Genomic DNA, 24,526 nt, shown 5'->3' with positions numbered 1-24,526 from the left:
AGCTCAAAATAATGAAGAAAAAATTTTTTTTTTGTCTTTCGGAATTTTTTGATGCCAGCGAATTGAGCTCGTCGAAAAATGTTGTTTTTTCTGCACCCCTGACTATTTCTGACCCTTTTTTGGACTTTGAAAAGCCCATGTATGTCCCGTCCCAACTGAGGGGTTTCCTCCATCCACCGCCTATATTTATGCCTAAATTATTTTTATTTTTATTCAGGGACTGGAACCAGCCGAATATTGATATTTGGAACGAGGGATAATCTCCACTCGTTGGCACAGAGCAGTGAATGGTTCGCTGATGGCACGTTTTCTACTGCACCAGCTTTGTTCGAGCAGCTTTATACGATCCATGCAGTTCACGGTGGTGTCATCATTCCAGCATTGTACGCGCTGTTGCCGAACAAGACCCGAACAACCTATCGACAGATGCTGCAGCAGCTTAAGAATATGCAGCCAGGTCTCCAACCGAAGCAGTTGATGACCGATTTTGAACAAGCTGCAATTCAAGCGTTTGAAATCGAGTTTCCTAACATGGAGAAAACAGGCTGCTTCTTCCACTTGTCGCAGTCAATATGGCGAAGAGTTCAGAATGAAGGATTGAAAGTGCGCTACCAAAATGACCACGAATTTGCACAGTGGATCCGCATGATACCAGCTCTTGCTTTTCTGCCTCCGGCCATTGTTGTGCAATCATTTGAAGAGCTGCTGGAAGATCCCAAATTTCCAGAAGAAGCACTACCCATTGCCAACTATTTCGAGGACACCTACATTGGTCGAATGAACCGAAGAGGACGCCAGAATCCATTGTTTCCAGTTGTGTTTTGGAATGTTCATCAACGAACGTTGAAAGGCCAACATCGGACGAACAATGACGTCGAGGGCTGGCATCGCAGCTTTCAAGAAACCTGCGGCTCACTTTTCCCCAATATATACCGCTTCATCAACTGCTTGAAAAGACAGCAAGGACTTCACAATTTTGAAATCACGCAGATTATAGCAGGCAATCCTGTCAATGCGCGAAACAAGAAATACGCGGCTATTTCTGCAAGAATTCGGCGTATTGTGGAGGACTTGGACAATCGAAATTTGATCGACTATCTCAGAGGAATAGCATACAATTTTGAATTTTGATTGACGTTCACTGTATTTCATTTTACTTGTTATTTGACTGTGTTGTGTTTGGACTGTTATTTCATTTGACAGGTTAGTTTTTGTTCACTTTATCACTGTATTTCATTTTACTTGTTATTTGAATGTTATTTGACTGTTTTGTTTAGCACAGTAAAAAATTAAAAAAATAAATCCTGTTTTAGCCCAGCCTCTTGTTTCCAACAGTGGCCAATCCAGGTCATGCCCAATATATGCTCTCTGCAAATGGTGTGCACTCTTCACAGGGAGCGCATATTCTTCATGGTGCATAAAAGAAGCCAAAATGTATACAAATTTCAAGTTTATTTAGCTTTGATATACTGCGTTAATTACCAAAGAGGTTTACATTGTACAAAATTTAAAATATAAGTAAAAATGGGGTAGTAAAAAGACAGACTGCATGGTATTAAAGACAAAACACGCTAAAAGGGGAAAATGGTTGGGACACATTGCATAAAAATAAAGGGGCATGGGGAAAAGAAGAGGGAGAAATGGAATGTCTGATATGTGGCCATTGCCTGAGTCTCATGAGCAATTAAACCTAGGTATAGATCTTTAAAGAGAAAGGTTTTGAGGCTAGATTTGGAGTTGTTGCAGTTAGTTTCTTGCCTTGCTACAATCCCTCATGCCTTGCTTTCCACACAATGTTTAACGTTCCATGTGTGCATGACACACATAGCACGGAGCTCTGGCCCAAGCCCCGATCCCCCTTCATCCCCAGACTTCGTCTCCCTACCCCCCCCCTTGGCTTCTCTCGCGCTCACAACAGTAGCTGGACTGACCTACCCCCCCCTAGGCTTCGCTCGCGCACAGCTCTCGCGGGACGCTGTCTCGCTTTGGCCAGGTGCTACGTTCCATGTGTGCATGACACACATAGCACGGAGCTCTGGCCCAAGCCACGATCCCCCTTCATCCCCAAACTTCGACTCCCTACCCCCCCTTGGCTTCTCTCGCGCTCACAACAGTAGCTGGACTGACCTACCCCCCCTTGGCTTCGCTCATGTTCCCTTTCGGCCCAAGCCCCGATCCCCCTTCATCCCCAGACTTCGTCTCCCTACCCCCCCCCCCTTGGCTTCTCTCGCGCTCACAACAGTAGCTGGACTGACCTACCCCCCCTAGGCTTCGCTCGCGCACAGCTCTCGCGGGACGCTGTCTCGCTTTGGCCAGGTGCTCCTGCTTGGATAATCACTGGCGTGTATGGGGGGAGGGGAAAGTAGCCGTGTTCAGCACACACATCCCACCCTTCTCTAATACAGCTGTCTAATGCTGCAGTTGATTGCATCTCTCCAGAAGCCTCGATCCCCCTTGGCTTCTCTCGCGCTCACAACAGTAGCTGGACTGATTTGCGCTCCGAGGTAAGGATTTGCGCTCCGAGACGGGGGCGAAATGTGTGGGGGCGAAATGTGGGGGCGAAATGTGGGGGGGCGAAATGTGGGGGCGAAATGTGGGGGGGCGAAATGTGTGGGGGCGAAACATCCGGGGGGCGAAATGTGTGGGGGCGAAATGTGTGGGGGCGAAATGTGAGGGGCGAATTGCTGGGGGCGAAATGTGGGGGGCGAAACTTCCGTGAACCTCTTTTTTCAAGGGCATGGTGAGCGAGGCGCAAAATACATATATCCCCAGGTTCAGAAAGGGGTGCACAAAGAGTCGAACAAAAGACCCGGCATGGATAACCAAAATAGTGAAGGAAGCAATAGGAAATAAGAAAAATTCATTCAGGAAGTGGAAAAAGGACAAAACTGAGGAGAATTGGAAAGAGCACAGGAAAAATCAAAAAGAATGTCACCGTGTGGTTCGAAAAGCCAAAAGAGAGTACGAAGAGAGGCTAGCTAAGGAAGCACGAAACTTCAAACCATTCTTTAAATATGTTAAAGGGAAGGAGCCGGCTAGGGAGGAGGTAGGACCGCTGGATGACGAAGACAGGAAGGGAGTTGTGAAAGAGGAGAAAGAAGTGGCAGAAAGGCTAAACATGTTTTTTTCGTCTGTATTTACAAATGAGGACACTTCAAACATACCGGAACCTGAGCAATTCTTTCATGGAAGTCAAACAGAAAAATTAACATCCATAGAAGTGAGCCTTGAAGACGTACGCAGGCAGATAGGAAAACTAAAACCTGACAAATCCCCGGGTCCGGACGGAATACATCCAAGGGTTCTGAAAGAATTAAAGGAGGAGATAGCGGAACTACTACAGCAAATTTGCAACCTGTCCCTAAAAACAGGCGTGATCCCGGAGGATTGGAAGATAGCCAACGTTACGCCCATCTTTAAAAAGGGATCAAGAGGAGACCCTGGAAATTACAGACCAGTGAGTCTGACCTCGGTTCCGGGAAAAAATGGCAGAAGCTCTGATAAAAGAAAACATCGATGAACATTTCGAAAGGAACGAACTACTGATAACCAGTCAACATGGTTTCTGCAAGGGTAGATCGTGCCTAACGAACTTATTGCACTTCTTCGAGGGAGTTAACAAACAAATGGACAGAGGAGACCCCATAGACATCATATATCTAGATTTCCAAAAAGCCTTTGACAAGGTGCCCCATGAACGTCTACTCCAGAAGCTGAAGAACCATGGGGTGGAAGGAGATGTACATAGATGGATCAGAAACTGGTTGGAAGGTAGAAAGCAAAGGGTAGGAGTGAAAGGCCACTACTCTGACTGGAGGAGGGTCACGAGTGGTGTACCGCAGGGCTCGGTGCTCGGGCCACTGCTATTTAATATATTCATAAATGATCTAGAAACAGGGACAAAGTGTGAGATAATAAAATTTGCAGACGACACCAAACTTTTTAGTGGTGCTCGGACTATAGAAGACTGCGAAGAATTGCAAAGGGACTTGAACAAGCTAGGGGAATGGGCGACGAGGTGGCAGATGAAGTTCAACGTTGAGAAATGTAAAGTATTACATATGGGAAGCAGAAACTTGAGGTACAACTATACGATGGGAGGGATATTATTGAAGGAGAGTATACAGGAAAGGGACTTGGGGGTAATGGTGGACACAACAATGAAGCCGATGGCACAGTGTGCAGCGGCCGCCAAGAAAGCGAATAGAATGCTTGGTATAATCAAGAAGGGTATTGCGACCAGAACGAAAGAAGTTATTCTGCCGTTGTATCGGGCGATGGTGCGCCCGCATCTGGAGTACTGCGTCCAATTTTGGTCACCATACCTTAAGGATATGGCGTTACTCGAGAGGGTCCAGAGGAGAGCGACACGTCTGATAAAAGGTATGGAAAACCTTTCATACGCTGAGAGATTGGAGAAATTGGGTCTCTTTTCTCTGGAGAAGAGGAGACTTAGAGGGGATTTGATAGAAACTTACAAGATCATAAAGGGCATAGAGAAAGTAGAGAGAGACAGATTCTTCAAACTTTCAAAAAATAAAAGAACAAGAGGGCACTCGGAAAAGATAGAAGGGGACAGATTCAAAACGAATGCTAGGAAGTTCTTCTTTACCCAACGTGTGGTGGACACCTGGAATGCGCTTCCAGAGGACGTGATAGGGCAGAGTACAGTAATGGGGTTTAAGAAAGGATTAGACAATTACCTACTGGAAAAGGGGATAGAGGGGTATAGATAGAGGATTACTGCACAGGTACTGGACCTGTTGGGCCGCCGCGAGAGCGGACTGCTGGGCACGATGGACCTCTGGTCTGACCCAGCAGAGGCACTGCTTATGTTCTTAATTGCACCACTTTCTTGTTGCTCACTATCCCCATGAGATCAAACGTAGGGCTGCCCCAACTTTCAACAATGCTCTGAAAACGCCCAAGATGAGAGGGACCACTCTCCCGGATCCAAAGTCTGACTGCTGAAAAGTCTGCCCACATGTTTTGCACTCCGGCAACATGAGCTACAGTGATGGCCAGATGAGTCTCCACCCATCAGAAGAGAACTTTCACCTCCTTCTGGAGGAAGATACTCCTGGTGCCTCCTTGCTTGACTGCTGTCACGTTGTCAGAATATACTAACCGCTTTTGTTCGACAACCGGGGCTGAAACTGAATCAGCACCAACCGGATGGCTAAGAGTTCCAGGCTGTTGGATTAACCAATGGCGCTGCAATGGAGACCATCGCCCATGCACTGGGTGATCCTTGTAGTGCCACTCCCTAGCCCAGTAGGCTGGCATCTGTTGTCAGCGTGGTCCAAGAGTGGATCCTTACAGGCATCCCTAAGGACAGCGACTGAGGGCGAAGCCACCAGAACATGCTGCTGCGGGTCTACGTTATCCAGGGCAATCGAACATGCCTTTTGTCATTTCTGCTTTAGTCATCTTCTCTTCTCTCTCTTCTTTCTATTCAGCATGTCCTCGCTCCCTTCCATGCAACATCTGTCCTCTCTCTTTGCCCCTTCTACCCACCCTCTGCCCTCTCTCTCTCTACCCCTTCCATCCACTGTTCACCCTCTTGCTGCCCCTTGCATCCACTGTCCACCCTCTCTGCCCTTTCCATCCAGTGTCCGCCCTCTCTCTGTTCCATATGGTATCTTCCCTCTATGTCCCTTCAATAAACTCTATATCCTGTGCCCTTTCTCTCCTTTGTACATGATTTATTTCAGTTTCACCCCCTCTCCATTTTTTGTCTCCACCCCTCCCCTATGCTCTGGCATCTCTCTCTTCTCTTTTCCTTCCTTCCCTCCCACTCGACCCCATGGTCTGGCATCTCTATCTCCTTCCCTTCTCTCCCCCCTCTCCAGCATCTGCCTCTTGTCTTTCCTCTTTGGTCCAGGCCTCTCTCTTTCTCTCCGTCTTTCTTCTATGAGGAGATCATGTTGATCTTGAACACTGAATAATTCTTCCACATTCTCCATATCACTGTATTGTAGTCTGGTCCAGCAGACTGCTTTGGCACTATTACATGGGTAATAGTAAATTCATTATGCATCAGCTTTCCACAGAGAATGCCACAAGTTTCTATTTCTTGTGCTGTGTTTACATCTGCCAGCAGCAGAAACTTGTGAGACAGATCCCCCTTGGCAATACTACACTTCGGAGCCCTTTGACCATCTGGTTCTGTATGGCTGCAGGCTTTAAAGCTCTGTTTACTGGAGGAGACTGTCCAGCATACATAGCTGCATCACTCTTAAGGATCTCATCAGAGATTACATTAGACAAGGTGGTATTTTTAGGCATGGAAAAACAGGACATGTTCTCCTCAATCTGCTCAGATGCCTTCAAATGCCCTTTAATGTTCATCTGATCTCGGGCTAAATCTTGCCTCCTGAACTGATCTTCAAAATAGTTAAACTGTTGCTGCCGCATCTATACAATTCGCTTCTTTTCTTCTTCGATCATTTGCTGCTGCTCAAATTTCTGTAGATATTAGGTCTGCAGTTTGTTGCTGGTATTCCATTCCATACTTCTTTAAAAGAGTTTTCTTTAACTCATCTGTTTGGGGTAAGGCCACATCCTTCAATTTCTTCATAATATCTTGTTTCTCTGGTACAGCACACTGCCAATAGTCTCGATGATAAGGGAGTTTTTCTACAAATAAGATTATAAACTTGTTATAAAGAACAAATGCATTTTCCAGGTTTCCCTCCTCGAAATATACAGCTGCCATCCGTTCCATCTCTACTCCGGATCAGAAGTAGCGGCATGGAGTAACGGCCTCATTGATTGTGACATTGCAGCCAAGTTTACTCAAAGCGTACACCCGCTCTTCAGGACTCAAAGATATATCTGTATTGTCAGGCATTGCTGCCAGTTTCTTCAGTGAGCCAACAGAAAAAGGCTGCTCCATATTGTCTTCTTTTTGCAAATTTTCATATTCACATAGTCTTCCCAATCCTTCTATCCTTGGAAGTATTGTCTTCTGGATTTTCCCATTCTTGTCAAGAGCCTGCTGCGAGGCACAGGATACCGCACGCGACAGCAGAACAGCTATGCCTCGAGCCATTTCTAGGCAAACTGGGACGTTTCTCCTGCTCCTGGGCTGTCCTGCCTCAGTGAAGAGAAAAAGGAAATGTGTGTTTTCACAACTTGACTTCCCTCAACACCCCTTTCCCCTTCTCGCATCGAGGTCTATTCTTGAGAAGCACGCGCGAGAGTGACACTTCCAGCTGGTGGTTCCTGTTAGTGGGAGAAGCTGGCACGGTCTGAACCCCAACGAGGAGAGCGGAGTGAGAGCCATATCGGGCACGGGCCACAGTGAGATCTGTTTTGGGCCGCATATTGTGCAGGGCTGGACTAAGACAAGTTGTAAGCTTCCTTTCATCGCTTCCATAGGTCAGCGACGGAAGGAAGCTTACAACTCGCTGCTCTTGCTTGCTTCGGGCCTTCCTCGTTGCTGGGTCCTACCTTCACGGAAACAGAAAGTAGGCAGGACCCGGCAGTGAGGAAGGTCCGAAGCAAGCAAGAGCAAGTTGTAAGCTGACCTGTCTCCTGTAGCGAACCCATGCTCCGGGGCTTTAATGTGTGCGTGCTGGCTTTCCTTCTTTCCCCCCCCCTCCACCAGGACGTGACTTCCGGTTTCGGAGGGAAGAGAAGGGAAGCTGGCACACACATATTACAGCCCCGGAGCATGGGTTCAAGTCGCTTGCTGGCATTAAAAATTTTTTAAAGAGTCAGGCTCCTGCGATTCAGGCTGTGCCAGTCAGCCCAGTAAATCTCCACGCCGGTGAGAAGGGTTTTTTTAAAATGTTGAGCAGCGGCAGCAGCAGAATTGCGATCCAGATGACAGCCGGGAGGTCATCTAAATTAGCTGGGCGGAGCCCCCGGCTAAAAGGCCCAAGGGAGAACACTGAAATAAATTTTTAAAAAAAGACCTCCATGTAACTTCTGGTTTAAGAGTTCTGTCTGTTCCACACGTGATACTGCTTAATCAAGTACAGTATTTTTCGAACCATAAGATGCACTTTTTCCACCCCCAAAAAGGGCACCCCCCTTTTTAAGTAGCGGTGGTCCAATGCAGTCTCCTGCTGGACGGCTGCCTTCCTCTGCAGAGCAACGCACAATGCAGGAGCGTGACCTTTGCGATTCCTGCCTGGTCCCACGCCGCTCTGATTGGCTGCAGCGGGACCAGGCAGGAAGCGCAATTTTTTAAAGAGTCAGGCTCCTGCGATTCAGGCTGTGCCAGTCAGCCCAGTAAATCTCCACGCCGGTGAGAAGGGTTTTTTTTAAATGTTGAGCAGCGGCAGCAGCAGAATTGCGATCCAGATGACAGCCGGGAGGTCATCTAAATTAGCTGGGCGGAGCCCCCGGCTAAAAGGCCCAAGGGAGAACACTGAAATAAATTTTTAAAAAAAGACCTCCATGTAACTTCTGGTTTAAGAGTTCAGTCTGTTCCACACGAGATACTGCTTAATCAAGTACAGTATTTTTCGACCATAAGATGCACTTTTTCCACCCCCAAAAAGGGCACCCCCTTTTTTAAGTAGCACCCTTCTTATGGACCGAATACACCATGCGCCGGCCCCCCCCAGGTACTTTTTTTTAAGTGGTGGTGGTCCAGCGCGGTCTCCTGCTGGACGGCTGCCTTTCTCTGCAGAGCAACGCAGGAGTGTGACTTTTGCGCTTCCTGCCTGGTCCCGCTGCAGCCAATCAGAGCGGCGTGGGACCAGGCAGGAATCGCAAAGGTCACGCTCCTGCATTGTGCGTTGCTCTGCAGAGGAAGGCAGCCGTCCAGCAGGAGACTGCACTGGACCACCGCTACTTAAAAAAGGTACCGGGGGGAGGGGGGAGCTTTGAGCTGCAGGATGCTTCTTCGGGCAGTGGCAGCTTCGGGCAGCAGGCTGCTTCTTTGGGCTGTTTCGGGCTTTGGGCTTCCCAGACCCACCTATGTGTAGAGGAGGAAAAACCAAGAAGAAAAAAAAATTCTGAACCAAATTTTTTTCCTTGGTTTTTCCTCCTCTACAGGTGGGTGTGTCTTATGATCCGAAAAATACGGTACATGTTATTTTTAACCGACTGTTAACCACTTCTCACCAATACAATGGTCAGACTTCAACAAACTCTACAACAAATACAGCCACGCAACTTGCGACCTCAACCACTGCCCCTCATACCTATTGAAAGCCTCCAGTACACTATTTCACACCCTACTCTTGCAATGGATACAAACCCTACTCATTGACAGCCTTTTCCCACAAGACCTCAGTGAAATCATCATCACTCCAATCCTGAAAGATCCCAAAGAAGAAATAGACCAACCACCCAACTACAGACCCATAGCCTCAATACCACTTTTTGTCAAGCTAATGGAAGGCCTCGTAACCAAAGTCCTAAATTCATACTTAGGAAACCACCACCTACTCCACCCAACACAATCAGGCTTCAGAACCAATCACAGCACTGAGACCCCACTAGGCTCACTCATGGACACTGCCAGACAACACCTCAGCACAGGCAAAAAAAATGCTAATTATCCAACAAGATCTTTCCGCAGCCTTTGACCTGGTAGATCATAACATCCTTCTACAGATACTGGACTCAATAGGAATCAGTGGTAAGGTGCTATCATGGTTTAAAGGATTCCTACAATCCAGAATATACAGAGTTAAAACAAACAAAGAAAAATCTGAGCCATGGTCTAACCCCTGCGGAGTACTTCAAGAATCACCTCTTTCTCCCACACTCTTCAACCTATATATTGCCTCCCTTGGCTCCTACCTAGACAAACAAGGTCTAACCTCCTACACTATGCAAACGACATCACCATTCTCCTTCCTTTCGATCAACCAGCACCATCCATGGCAGACACAATACACAGAACACTTGAAAAAGTGGCAGCATGGATGAAAGACCACAAACTGAAACTGATCAGGACAAAACAAACTTCATCCTACTCGAAAATAACAAAACCCCAAACGTAACAAACCTTGTCATAAACTCTACAACATACCACATCCAACCCACTTTAAAACTCCTGGGAGTGCTAATAGACAGAGGCTGTACAATGCAGCCACAAATCAACAAAACAATAAAAAAAATCATTCGCAGTCATGAGAAACCTGAGGCAGGTCAGAAAATTATTTGACAGAAAACAATTCAAATTCTTGGTGCAATCCTTAATCCTAGGTCTCATAGACCAGTGTTTTTCAACCTTTTGACACCTATGGACCGGCAGAAATAAAATTATTTTGTGGATCGGCACCGGTCCGCAGACTGGCAGTTGAAGAACACTGGGCTAAGTTGTGGGCCAGACCCTGCCCATCTCCATCCCAGATCCCGCCCCCATAATAGTACTAATTGTAATACCATATATATATGAAAAATGAATGGAAAAAATGGTGTTACAATTAGTACTATTATGGGGGCGGGATCTGGGGTAAATTAACAATACATAATGGTTACCAACAAAATTAAACAACACAAAGCACACTGTATGCTTCTCAATATTCATTCCTACCAGAACACAGATAACCCCATGTAAATACGGGACCAAAAACTAAAAGTTCTAATATATTTAAACAAACCCTAAGATGCAAGACCCTGCATGCAGTACAACCCCAGAGAAAAAGAAACAAATGCATTTCTTCCTGAACAGAAAGCAGATGTAAATTTATCACTAAATTCAAAAATAAAATCATCCCCCTACCGTTGTTGTCTCCCATCCTCAATGCTGTGCCCTGCCTTCTGGCCTGCTCCCACCTGGCCATTTTATGCCACCCCCCAGCATTGTCTTTGGGCCGGCTCCCTCTTCTACAGTACTGCAGTGCACAAAGCCGGGGGCAGCAGCTCCTCACGCTTACTGCACCTTATCTGGAAGCCTTACCTCTGGCATTGCGACGTCAGAGAGAAGGCTTCCGATTCAGGCACAGGATGCATGTAGGAGCCTCTGCTCACAGCTTTGTGCACTGCAGCACTGTGGAAGAGGGAGCCGGCCCGAAGACAACACTGCATCGATAGCACCGTGGACTGGCAACTGAAGAGGACTGTCTGGGGACCGGCAGGAAATTTCTGTGGACCGGCACCAGTCCACAGACTGGCTGTTGAAGAACACTGTCATAGACTACTGCAAAATACTATATCTCCCCTGCACAGCAACCATGATAAAACAACTACAAACAATACAAAACACAGCTCTAAGACTTCATTGAAGAAATTCGACCACATCACAGAGGCATACCATGACTCACATTGGCTCCCAATACAAGCGAAAGTACACTTCAAATTTTACTGCCTACTATTTAAAGTAATAAACGGAGACAGCCCAGCCTATTGGAACAATCGACTAATTCAATCCACCTCAACCAGACATAGGAGAACCCACGCACCATTCACACACCCTCCAACCAAAAACATCAAAAGAAAAAAAACTGTAGGACAACCTCTTAGCCACTCAGCTGCAACACTAAACCTCCAACTCTACAACCTATTGACCTCGACCACAGACTACAAAACCTTCAAACAAGAAATAAAAACCCTTCTATTCAAAAAACACATAAAACTGATCTAACTCAATCAGAAATGTCCCAAGCATCACATGCAACTGCTTCATATGTACTTCTAATGTAATCCTTAGCAATTCAAAAGAAATGTACAAATTACTCCCTAAATATTTCTAATGTCCTGACAATCCATTTGTAATCCGCCTTGAACCGCAAGGTAATGGCGGAATAGAAATCCCTAATGTAATGTAAAGTAAAGTATGTACATAGCCTGATAAAAGGGAACACTTCCCCTATCTAATCTTCTTTGCAGTACTTAAAAGGCATGATGAAAGAAAGGAGAACCAAAACAAATGCTAACAAGGCCAGTTGTGCAACAGGCTTCAGATGACTGGACAAGAAGTTTTACAATATATTCTATGGACATAATTAAAAGCCTTTCAATCGTAGTGGATTTTAGCTCTGATAGAATATGCATATGATTTTATATTTCAGGTCCAAAGTTGAGGATTCATTTTTGAACTGTGTTTCACTAAAAATAGATTTAACAATTTAAGTTGTATACTAATATTAAGTACAGAACTGGTAATTGATTAGATCACCAAATTAATAATCAAGCAGAATGACAACATAAAGCCATCAAAATGTGAATTTCTTGTAACAGACAAGCTTATAGAAACTTACTCCACTATGGTATCTCGATCTGCTATATCACCAAGAACCATCCGTTGTATTATACTGTTATGTTCTTCCTCTGAGAGATTTTTGTATGAAACAAGAGGGATATTATATTTTGTTGCAGGTGATGGGTCAACTCCTTGGAGCCATGGATGGTTTTCAATCTCTTCCAATGATGCTCTTCGCTTTGGATCTCTCTGCAACATCCGAGTAATCAGACTGGGAAGAGAGAACATGAGCTAAGAATGTCATCAGATCGTCTAAAACCAGTGCTGAAAAGAGAAAAAATTGTGTCTTTACCTGAATTTTTTTCAATTACACTGTTCTGAACCACAAGTATTGTTATCCCTTGCTGCCAGCAGATGGAGGTAGGAGAGAACTGAATTCTACCAGCAATACTGTATAAACTACAATGTCACTGGTAAACTGGAATAATCCAGGCAGGGATGGAGGGATTCCTCGCAGGGACAGGTGGATTCCTCATGGGGACGGGTAGGATTTTTTGGGGGGATGGGTGGGATTTCTGTCCCCGCGCAACTCTCTACTATGGAGGCCAACTGAGACTTTAAATTTCATAATGTATAGACAGATGGATATTATTTTCATTATCTTGTATTTTTTTGCATCAAGTGGAAGCAGAGATTTGTGAAGGTTTTTGTTTTTGTAAGACTCATGAAGCTTTAACTAAGGTCTTTTTTTCTCCTCAAATTTTGTTGTTGATTTAAGGATTTTTGTAGTGTAGATGCCAACTTTCAAGTCAATATTCCGATTTAAATGTAACAGTGTGACTTCTTATCAAAGTGTCAGCATAATTTTTCTTGGTAATTGAAATCACCCATTATTATACTATTACTCAATTCTCCAGCTTTCCTAATCTCTGAAAACATTTCTTTATCTGGTGCTCATTTTGTCCCTGGGGATGGTAGTATAACCCTACTTTATATTCCTTCCCTTCACACTTGGAATTTCTATCCATATGGATTCTACACTGCTATCTATGTCATGCAGAATGTTTATTTGATCTGATTCAATTCCCTCCTAACAGTGCAACCCCCCTCCAATTTGCCCTACTCTATCCTTGCGATATAATTTGTACCCAGATAGTGTGTCCCATTGAATGTCCTCCTTCCACTAGGTCTCTGAGATGCCTATTATATCTACCTCATCATTCAGTGCTATATACTCTAACTCTATTTTATTTTTTTAGGCTCCCAGCATTTGTATACAGACACTTCAAATTGTGTTTTTTTCCTTATTACTACAGGTTGCTAAGAAAACGGAATATTTGAGTCTTTTACGCTGCCTTCCTCTTAAACCCTCCTGGCTTTCTTTCACCATTATTGAAACCTCTCTACTGGGACTCCATAAATATCCTGTTTCAATAGTATGCTTCAAGGATACCTCACACCAAACCATCTGTTCCCAGGTGCTGGATGGGGCATCAGGTGGAAAGAGTTATCGCAAGGGGAAGGAAGGTTTAGATTCAGTTGAAAATGCACTTACATTTTTGGTCAAAACCCGAACCTGGATTTCGGGTCAGGTTCAGTGCCAAAATTGAAATTCAGTCAGGATCTCTCTGAAATCCTCTGGAGGTGATAGCCAAACAGTGTCTCGAGGGTAAGATTTTTGATAGAAGCTAAGTGCAGGGGCTTGAATGGAGCTCTGGACAGGGCCCCGAGACCAGACTAAGGACAAAAAGAGAGGGTGCAGATGCACCACCCCTTCAGAAACTGAGCCACCTCTCTATGTAAAGCTAGAGAAATGCCCTTCACCTTCTCCCAAAAACAAGGCAACATAGCTACCTAGACCTTCAGGGAACTCAAGGCTAGTCCCTACAGCAAAACCCCCAATATGTTGGAAATCTGAGCCCTCCAGGGAAATATGCATCATTCCCCGCACCAGGACTGAAAATCACCAGACCAGAAGGTAAAGGATTTCCTAGAGCAACGCAGGCTAAAATCACCGTGGAGGAAAACACACTCTTACCTAATCATTACCTCTTAATGGCCATACTGTAAAAGTCTAAAAGGTTCTAGATCTTATTTCTACTGGCCCTTACCTGGGCAGACCTCAACCCTGGGATGCGGAAGTGACTCCTCCACCAGCAGACACTGTAGAGCTACATACCATGGTCTGGAAGGCCAATTTGGTACCACCAACATGTCCAGATGAGGATGAGACAATCCTGTGCAACAAGTGGCATATGAGAAGCCCTGGGAGAAGAAAAAGACTCTGCTACTGGCCAAGATTGTACCAGAGTATGTATCCTGTGACGCTGGGTCCCTCCAGCCACTGAAAAAACGCTCCACCTTTGCATCAGCTTTGGACGCCATCAAGTTGAGCTGAGGAGGCCCCCAGCAGTCCACAATAAGCTGAAAGGCCTGAAACTCAGCTCCCTTTCTCCCAGCCCCAGAAGAGAGCAACTGAGAAAGTGCACTTGAACACTCTTTTTACCTGCAACATGGACTGCAAATGCATATATGCTTATACAATTGGTGCCTCTATGCCTGCAACTTCTCCACTTGTTCCTCCAGAAGGAAAACCACCCCCAGCTCATGTCAAAGTGGACTCCCAGGTACCCCAGAACCTGAGACAAGATTAGGTGACTCTTGGGGGCTGATTCATGGCCCGGCCCACAGCCTTCAAGAGAAATGGATTTGAAAGGTGGCTTGACAGAAGTGTGATCAAATTAATCAGTTGTCCAAACACCTGAACCCAAACTCCCTGGTGCCAAAAATGTGCAGCCACCACTACCATTATTTTAAAGAAAGTGTGCAGTGCCATAGCTAGACCAAAGATCAATTTCTGAAACTAAAAATGCTGCCCCAGCACACAGAAGTGCAGATATGTTCTATGATGATCCAAAAAGGGGGACATGGAGATAAGCATCTGCAAGGTCCAAGGAAGTCAAAAACTCCCCGGCCACCAAGCACAGTCTCCATCCAAACATGCTAGACTCAGAAGGACCCTTTTAGGTTCAAGATAGACAGGAAGGAGCCATCTTTCTTTGAAATCATGACAGATAAAAAAAGTGCCTCCCCAGGACACGCTCTGCCAAAAATACTGGTTCTACCTCTCCTAGTGTACACATATGCTGTAGTGTGAAGGCAAAAAAGTTTGCTGTTTTGGGGCCAAAGCACATGGAGAAGCCATGAAGGCACTGGTAGAGAATGACACGGTGACAAAATTCATCACCGTTCCCATCCCCGCAGGAAACCATCTTCATGTCATTCTTTAAGGAGAGAGGGAAGAATCAGAGTATAATTGGGCACAACCACTGACCCACAAGCTTTGCTTTGAATGCTGGTGTAGAAGGACCGAGGTTGAAATAGACACTAGAAAATTACATGGGATTATTTCCCGCGGTTATCCGCGGGGACGGTGATGAATTTTGTCACCGTGTCATTCTCTAGGCACTGGCACCGGCTGGACAAACTCTAGAGTACCAACTCTACAAGAAAGCCACGGGTCTGGATGTCTCAGTAAGGGGTAAAAGCAACTCTGGCAGCCCCCCCCCAGGCCATTTTTGATGTAAGAAATAGCCTGTCACAGTGAGTGAAGAGCCGGCAGCTGGGCAGCACCTGCTGGCTGGTATTAACAGCCACGTAACAAGTGCATGTGAAACTGCCTCGCTGCCTAGACCTGCTAGGGTTCAGGGATCTGTCTATACTACCTTGGACTCGCTCATGGTGCTGAAATAGTTAAATAACTTACCTGTAAATACTGGATTTTGTTACTCTGGGCTACTCTAACACCCTCCCCAGAACCCCTCCCCCCAAAAAAAAAACCCCACACTCTTAAAGTGGCAGTAGCAGCTAAAAAGCCTTATGCCCTATAATAGGGAATAAGGTTGATCATAGCAAGATGGAGCCAAATTTAGCACCTGGGAGTTGCAGAAAAAGCCCATAGGGACACATACAAACAGGGTGAATGGGCAAGACGGGGTGGCTTGGGACGATTCATCACAGCTGCACTGAAATGGCCACGATAAATCGTCCTCTCCACATCACTGTTGGTGCCTTTCCTCCTCTCTGCTCCAGTGGCAAAGTAAGGGAGAGCAGAGGGTGTGAACCACCCCCAGCACCTGGGTGCCATCTTGCCATTGGTGTCGGTGCCTCTCCTCTCTGCCCCTCCTGCATACATCTTGGAAAGTTCACTGGCATGAGCAGTATCATGCAACCCTTGCTCTGACATCACTTAGCTGTGGAATCAGGACGTCATGTCAGAGGGGAGCCAAGGCTGGCATGAGCGGAAGGTAGAAGATGCAGCTCACGCCAGCAAACTTTTCAAAAGGTATACGGTGGCAGCAGTAGTGTGTTTGGGGGGGCACACCCCCAAATGAGATCAGATGCTGCATGATGTCACCGAGCTGATAGCTGGGTGTAGAAGATTCATTGTGGCCGATTCAGTGCTGAAACAGCTGCGCTGAATCATCCTAGACCCGGCTTGAGACCCACACCATATAGGTAAAAGCCCATGGAGCCAATACAAAATCTCACCCAGTGGCATTAAGCCAAGCTCTGCGTTCAGCTAGGAACTGTCAGACTGTAAAACCGGGAGCTATCAGAGCAAAGAGCTAGGTCAGGAACAGGATCAGCAGCACCCAACCTATCACCTACTGGAAGGTAGAGAAAAATAGTGGATTGTTCAAGAGAGCACCATTGCTTATACACTGATGTCACTGGTAGAATTCAGTTTTCTCTAACTCCATCTGCTGGTAAGAAGGAAAAATAATTAATCGGTTCAGAACAGTGGAATCCAATGCTAAGGTAAAAAAAAAAAAAAAAGTGAATTGACTCATACAAATGCCTCAAACTATCAACAGAACTTTTCATAGCTGTTTACCTGCAAGTGCTGTGCACCTCCACAAATCACCATAAGAATAAAAGTAGTGAGTTTTCTTTAATTTCTGTTTTTCTGGGAGGGTGGCCTTTCTGTTCTATCAGAAACCCTTAAGCTAAAGGTAATTATAAGCTGCTACTAAATTTCTATAGCACTACTAGACTGTATATAGCCCTCTAAGTATGCACATAAGAGCTTAAAATCTATTCACAACCAAAAACATTATGGCATTTAAATTATTATTGTTAATACATATGAACAGAAAAATAAGGGTTAAAATTTTAAAAGCAGCCTCAAAAAGGTGAGTTTTTGAACTAGATCAGAATAAAGCTGGAAGTATGACTCATTTCTATGATCTTATGTGCACATTTTTGTGCTTAATCCATAAACATGGATACAGAGTTTATAGAATAGTACCAGTTACACGCACATCAACAAATTAGGTGCTAATGGGCTACCAATAATTGACTAATTGGAGTTAATTGGTGCTTATTGGCACTAATTTTCCATTACTCAGGAAATTGCACTTACCTATAATTCTGCAATCTGGGAGGGGATTGAGTGGATCAAGGGTATGGCCAGCACTTACACATGGAACCAACAGCATTTATGTGCAAGCAGTTACACCTAAGTTATGCATGTAAAGGCAGACTTGCACTGATGTTCTATAAAGCACAGTTCTTACCGTAACAGGTATTCTGGGGATAGCAGGCAGATATTCTCACATATGGGCGACGTCATACACAGAATCCGGTACAAACAGTGGTAAAAGGGTTCGGTACTTTAAGTTTGGGGTTTTGTTTTGTTTTTTAACTTTGCGACTGCCTATATTGTGCATGCATGAGTGCCTTCCCACCTGACATAGGCTTGCAGTACCTCAGTTCCATAAGCAAGCTAAGAAGCCAACCAGGGGAGGTGGGAGGGATTTGAGACTATTTGCCTGCTATCCCCGGAACACCTGTTACGGTAAGTAAATGTGCTATATCCTAGGACAAGGCGGCAGCATATTCTCACATGCGAGACTCCCTAGCTTACTGTAATGGCATGGAACAAAAGATATCCACAAAAATGTGTACTCTAACAGAAAAATAAATTAGGACACCCCCACATATCCTCCCACTTAAAGTGGCTCAAATCACACACAGGTGTATCACATCAGGTGCACATGATTAGAACATTGTTACTCAGCATTCTAAAGGAGGTTTAGTTTGGTGTGCTCATGACTGCTGCCATGAGAGTGAACACCATGGTGAGATCAAAAGAGCTGTCTAAGGCCTTCATAAAGATGATTGTAGTAACTTATAAGTCTGGTAAGGGATTTAAATTTGACATTAGCCATTCCACGGTCTGGAAAATAGTATACAAGTGGAGGACTTTCCAAAAAACTGCCAACAAGCCCAGGTCTAGCTGTTCAAGCAAGCTGACCCCAGAGCAGACCGCAAGATGCTAAAAGAAGTCTCCAAAAACCCTAAAATGTCATATCATAGGACCTACAGCAGGCTCTTGCTACTGTTGATGTGAACGTACATGCCTCTACAATCAGAAAGAGACTGCACAAATTTAACTTGCATGGGAGGTGTGCAAGGAAGAAACCTTTGTTCTCCAAGAGAAACATCAAGACCAGACTGAAGTTTACCAGAGAGAACTTAGACAAACACCAGGACTTCTGGAATAGTGTTATATGGACAGATGAGTCTAAAAATTGAATTATTTGGACACCAGAAAAAGAGAACATGTTTAGTATACACCAAACACAGCATTCCAGGAAAAGAATCTCATACCAACTGTGAAGCATGGAGGTGGAAGTGTCATGGTTTGGGGATACTTTGCTGCAGCAGGACCTGGCCAGCTCACCATCATAGAATCCACCATGAATTCTACCATGTATCAGGGGGTGCTTGAGGAACAAGCGAGACCATGTGTAAGAAAATTAAAGCTGAAGCGGAACTGGACTCTGCAACACGACAATGACCCAAAACATACCACTAAATCCACTGGTTGAAAACTAAGAAATGGAGACTCATGGAGTGGCCGAGTCAAAGCCCTGATCTTAATCCAGTTGTGATGCTGTGGGGTGAATTGAAACGGGCTATACATGCAAGAAACCCCTCAAACATCTAACAGCTGAAATAATTTTGTATTGAGGAGTGGGTCAAACTTTCCTCAGACTGATATCAGAAACTGGTAGATGGCTGTTAAGAAGCATCTCACTGCAGTTATTTCAGCCAAAGGGGGTAACGCTAGCTATTAGGGTGTAGGGCAGGGGTGCCCAAAAGGTTGATCACGATCGACCAGTAGATCACGAAGGCAACGCAAGTCGATTGCATTGCCTTCATGTTCAACCTGCTCCCTGACCCAGAAGTGCCAAGCCGACCAGATCTTCCCCACCCGTCAAATTCTGACGTCGGAGAGGACGTTCCGGACCAGCCAATCGCTGCCTGGCTGGCCTGGAACTTCCTCTCAGATGTCAGAATTGACGTCGGGGGTGAAGGCTGGTCAGCCCGGCGCTTCTGCGTCGGTAAGCAGGGAGAGCTTGGGGGCGGCGGTGGTTTTGGGTTTCTGTTCCCCGATGGCAGCGGCAGGGCAACAGAAAGAAAGAAGGGAAACAGAAAGAAAGAAAGGGGGCATGGAGAGAGAAAGACAGAAAGAAAGGGGAGCAGGCAGGGAGACAGAAAGAAAGAAGGGAAACAAAGAAAGAAAGGGGGCATGGAGAGAGAAAGACAGAAAGAAAGGGGAGCAGGCAGGGAGACAGAAAGAAAGAAGGGAAACAAAGAAAGAAAGGGGGCATGGAGAGAGAAAGACAGAAAGAAAGGGGAGCAGGCAGGGAGACAGAAAGAAAGAAGGGAAACAAAGAAAGAAAGGGGGCATGGAGAGAGAAAGAAAGGGGAGCATGCAGGGAGACAAAGAAATAAGGGAAACAGAAAGAAAGAAAGGGGGCATGGAGAGAGAAAGAAAGGGGAGCATGCAGGGAGACAAAGAAATAAGGGAAACAGAAAGAAAGAAAGGGGGCATGGAGAGAGAAAGAGACAGAAAGGGTCATAAAGAGAGAAAGAGAAAGGGGGGCAGGAAGACAGAAAGAAAGACAGAAGGAAATAGGGGCAGGGAGACAAAGAACGACAGACAGAAAGAAGAGGGCAGGGAGAAAGAACGAAAGGGGAGGGGGCAGGGAGAGAAGAAGAAAAAGTTGGCGGAGGGAATGAGGTCTGGAAGCATATAAATATTAGATGCACAGTCAGAAGAAGAAAGTGCAACCAGAGACTCATGAAATCACCCAACAAGAAAGGTAGGAAAAATGATTTCATTTTCAATTTAGAAAATGTATCTGTTTTGAGAATTTATATCTGCTGTCTATATTTTTACTATGGCCCCCTTTTACTATACCGCAATAGCGGTTTTTAGTGCAGGGAGCCTATGAGCATTGAGAGCAGCACAGAGCATTCAGCGCAGCTCCCAGTGCTACTGCGGTTTAGTAAAAAGGGAGGGGGTATATTTGTCTATTTTTGTATAGTTGTTACTGAGATGACATTGCATAGAATCATCTGCCTTGACCTCTTAGAAAAAACACCAGAATATAAATGATAATTCACATTTTCTCTGCATACAGTGTGCTTTGTGTTTTTTAAAAATGTTATTGTTGGTAGATCATTTTGACTTGGTCATTTTAAAAGTAGCTTGTAAGCCCAAAAAGTGTGGGCACCCCTGGTGTAGGGTGTCCTAATTTATTCCTCAGTTAGAATACACATTTTTGTGAGGAGTTTCCCAGTTTTTAAAAAGCACTTTTTTGAGGAGATTTTGTAAAAGCAACTTAAGAAGCTCTTTAGGGGGTTCATCAAAATTCAAAGCATCAAGGAGCTCTGCTCTGGGCTCAGTGTACAGCTTTCCCCAACAGTCTAATATATTTAGTAAATGAAAGTCCTTCAAGAGACCTTCTTCTAGGAGGAGACGCATCTGAAGGGATACCATATGATTCAGGACCAGATAATGTAGGCTCATACTTGGTTTAGGTGACGGGAGAAGTCACAATCAACTTCTTGAACGCCAGGAGAGTCTCTGTAGGATGAAGATTTCCTAGGTGAAAGAGACTACCGAGTGTGTCAAAAGCTTCCTCGATTATGTCAGTACTGATCCAATGACGACGAGGATGAGCAACGCGAGGACCTTTTGGATCTGGAAGCACGTGATGTCGATGCACGTCAATATTGTGATTGAGAACATCTATGCTTCAATGAAGAGGATCAATGCTTCAATGGGAAGCATAGACGTCTTAATGTTGAGCGCCGATAGAAGTAGAATGGAATCGGTACCATGTGGCCTCAGAGTGCTATACTTAGGCTAGGCTGGTACCGAGGGAGTCGATGTAAGCACCGGTGTCGAGTGCAACTTAAACATGTCACCAATCTCTCTCCAGAATAACTCATTGAGTTGTTCCCGGACGATCTGCACCGGTACCCTCGGCTCAACAGCTGGTACCATGGTGTGGCAGGGTGTCAAGGGGTGGGAGACCTCGATAAGGATGCAAGCCCTGAAGGAGAGACAGCCTGCACTGAAGGACAGCAATGCTGATAGAGGATGGCATCTTAGCGGGCTTGCCCGATGCAGGAATCACATCTGATACCAATGTCAATGCCAATATCACAGGCTCGGATTTATCACCAGGGTCCGTAGTCAAGTCAAACAGCTTCTCCTGTTGGATATGACAAGCCTTCAACAAGCAGTTCTGCAAGGTAGAAAGAGTACAACTGTCTACTCGATGCTCAGGGCCCAAACACTGCAATCACCAACTTGATTGAGATAGGGTGATAGGGCACTTGTACCAACAGCACTATTTAAAACTGCTCGAAGGTTTAGACACTAATGGAAAAATCTTGGTGGCGAGGTCAAACTCGATGACAAACTAAGAGGAAAAAAAAAACCCAGAGGAAGGAAAAAGAAGACGAAAGGGATTTTTTTTAGTTTTTACACAAACCAAAGTATACAAAAGAAAAACAAGAAAGAAAATCAAAGGGTCAAAAATAGATGAATTTTGACGGGAAGGCAACATGCGTTGGGCAGAGTACAGAAAAAACACACACTTCTTCGCTCAGCGGAAAACAAAGAACTGAGGTACCACGAACCAGCGTTGGGTGGGAAGGCACTCACGCATACGCAGTACGGACAGTACACTTACTATTGTCCGTACCGGGCTCCTTGGCTAACGTCACCCACATGTGAGAATATGCTGCCTGCTTGTCCTAGGATAAACGGCAATTATGGGTATATGTGCTACGCAGAATATATGCTTAGCACAATACTTTAGGCACCCAGTACAGAGTTACAGCAAGGTGAAAAGAACAAAGCTTGGAGAAGCCAGCAGAACAGAATGACAGAGATAAAGCAAAACTGTTTACCTGTCGCACGAGTTCTTAATAACAGAATTAATTACATATCCAAGTGTGTGACATCACTAGATGGAGACAGGATGAACAGTCTTTCCCGAGCTCTACTGTAAAGTTCTGAGCATGTGTATTCCTGCACACAGCAATCTGTCAGTTCAATAGCTCAAGAACTAAGACTCTCTGGGAGGAGAGATTTGTGTGTTTGATTAAATCATGCTGTCTATGAAGAACATATACTGTATAAAAGGTATTTGTTCTTTAATCCATTTAAAAAAAAGTTTGCACTTTGTATCTTCAAGATTATTCATGGTATTTATTGCCCTATGAACCTAGGAGGGCTCTCGACAAGATATTTTCCTTCTCAATCCCTATCACCACCTCTGCTCTATCTACTGCAAGTTCCATCAGTGCTACAGGTTTGTTTGATATGGAGGCAAGCGTCCCTTCCCACCCCAAAACCTGCTTCCTCTTGCTATTACGGAAAAATTAGTGTATGCATTTTAGAAACTGGTAAAGATTCATTTACCTTAGCTTTTCCAAACTTTTAATTTTTTTCTTGCAGTTTATTGTTTACATGGTGCACTAATCTTTTTGTTGTGCTTTTTCATTACTTATGTTTATTGTAAACCACTATTTAGGAATGTAACAATGAGCAGGTATACATTTATTTAAATACATATTAGCAGAGTCTGAAAGCATATACAACAGGACTCGCATGCAAGGGAGGACCTTCACTACTTACTCTTTACAGTCTTTGGATACATGTACTGGCACTGTGTATTTACAGTCCATGATCATGGTCAGCGTTTCACTGTCATTTGCTTCTTGGAAAGGTGGTGTTCCACATACCAACATGAAAAGAATGACACCTAGACTCCATATATCTGAAAAACAAAAAGTATAATTTAAGTGCTTCAAGGAGGCAGGAAAAAAAAAAGGCAATTCTATGTATGAGACTTAAAATAGCTTTTAAACTAGTTTTCACAAAATACATAGATCTAAAGGTAAGTGTATTGGTATTCAATATACCAGTATTAAAATCAGTTGAATATACTGAGAATTCTATTATCTATAATACCTTAACCTAAGATCTAGATATTTTAAAATTAGCTGGCTAATCTTTGGGTTTAACCATAAAGACAACTCAGAAAAGCGTCAGACAAGCAGATCAGGAAAGCTGCAGCCATATACAGTACTAGGAAAAGGAGGGAGGGAGAGAGAGAAGGGCAAGAAAGCTGTTGATACTCCTGCTGGAGACAAGGGAGTTTAATTCCTTTCTCACATTGGTCAAGGGCTCGAGGGCAATTGCCTACAAAACTACAGATCCTCAAACATACAATACAGTGAGGTATGAAAAAGGTTGTCCACCTCCTTCTGATTTCCTCTATTACTGCATGTGTCACACTGAATGGTTTCTAATCTTTATGGAAATTCTATTTCTATTGATTTTACAATAAAGCATTTCAAATAATCAAATAAGTCAAAACAATTTTTGTTGCCAAGTTTCCAAGTTTATTATAGGATTTGATTAATCGCCTATTCCAGATTCTAAGCGATGTACAGCTAAAAATTACAAAGTTAGGGGAAACATACATAACTAATAAAATTAATATACAGACTAACAAAAATACTTCCTAACACCCTCTCCACCCTCCCTCTCCCCGTTGTGTTCCCAAAACTGCCTATGAGCAAATCAAGATAGCACATTTCAGGAACTTAGTTTATTGAAAATCTAAGGTACAAATCCAGAAAATCATTTTCATATATCAACAAATGAGGAGAACCTGGACTCATGGTCTCCCCATCTATCATTCAAAACTCTACAGAAACCCCCAACTCCACCCTCCTTTCAATGTTCCCTCTAAGGACAGAATTCATGCAAGCAAAAAAAAAAATTTTTTTGTGAGCAAAGAGTTGAGTTGATATGAGCAAAAAGTTTCCATAATATTACCTGAAGGTATTATACACACTGTACGTTAAAAATTAAGAATTACATATATAAATTTTAAAAATGGAAAATAAGATTTTTTTTACTGAAAGGACGTAAAACATTTTTCTGTTAGCTCTCAGAAACCAACACCTCCTTACCCAGATCAAGACAGTAAGCTGTCCTGACCTGAGAAAGGAGGTTTTGGTCTCTGACCG

At 44.4% G+C, this 24,526-nt stretch overlaps 1 protein-coding gene across 1 annotated transcript in view; it reads right to left on the bottom strand.

Moving 5' to 3' along the window:
- The window catches only part of SNRK (SNF related kinase), a 107,587-nt gene that overhangs the window by 37,651 nt on the left and 45,410 nt on the right, over positions 1–24,526 (bottom strand). Inside the window, exons 2-3 of the mRNA XM_033930079.1 lie at positions 23,124–23,265; positions 12,171–12,383 (exon numbers count right to left, since the gene is read on the bottom strand). Coding sequence (XP_033785970.1) covers positions 12,171–12,383; positions 23,124–23,265 — 355 coding nt within the window. The remainder of the gene's footprint in view (positions 1–12,170; positions 12,384–23,123; positions 23,266–24,526) is intronic.

The sequence above is a fragment of the Geotrypetes seraphini genome, chromosome 2 (assembly GCF_902459505.1).
Source record: "Geotrypetes seraphini chromosome 2, aGeoSer1.1, whole genome shotgun sequence".
Classification (NCBI taxonomy): Eukaryota; Metazoa; Chordata; class Amphibia; order Gymnophiona; family Dermophiidae; genus Geotrypetes; species Geotrypetes seraphini.
The sequence above is the reverse complement of the archived record's forward strand: the minus strand, read 5'-3'. Positions and strand labels throughout refer to the sequence as shown.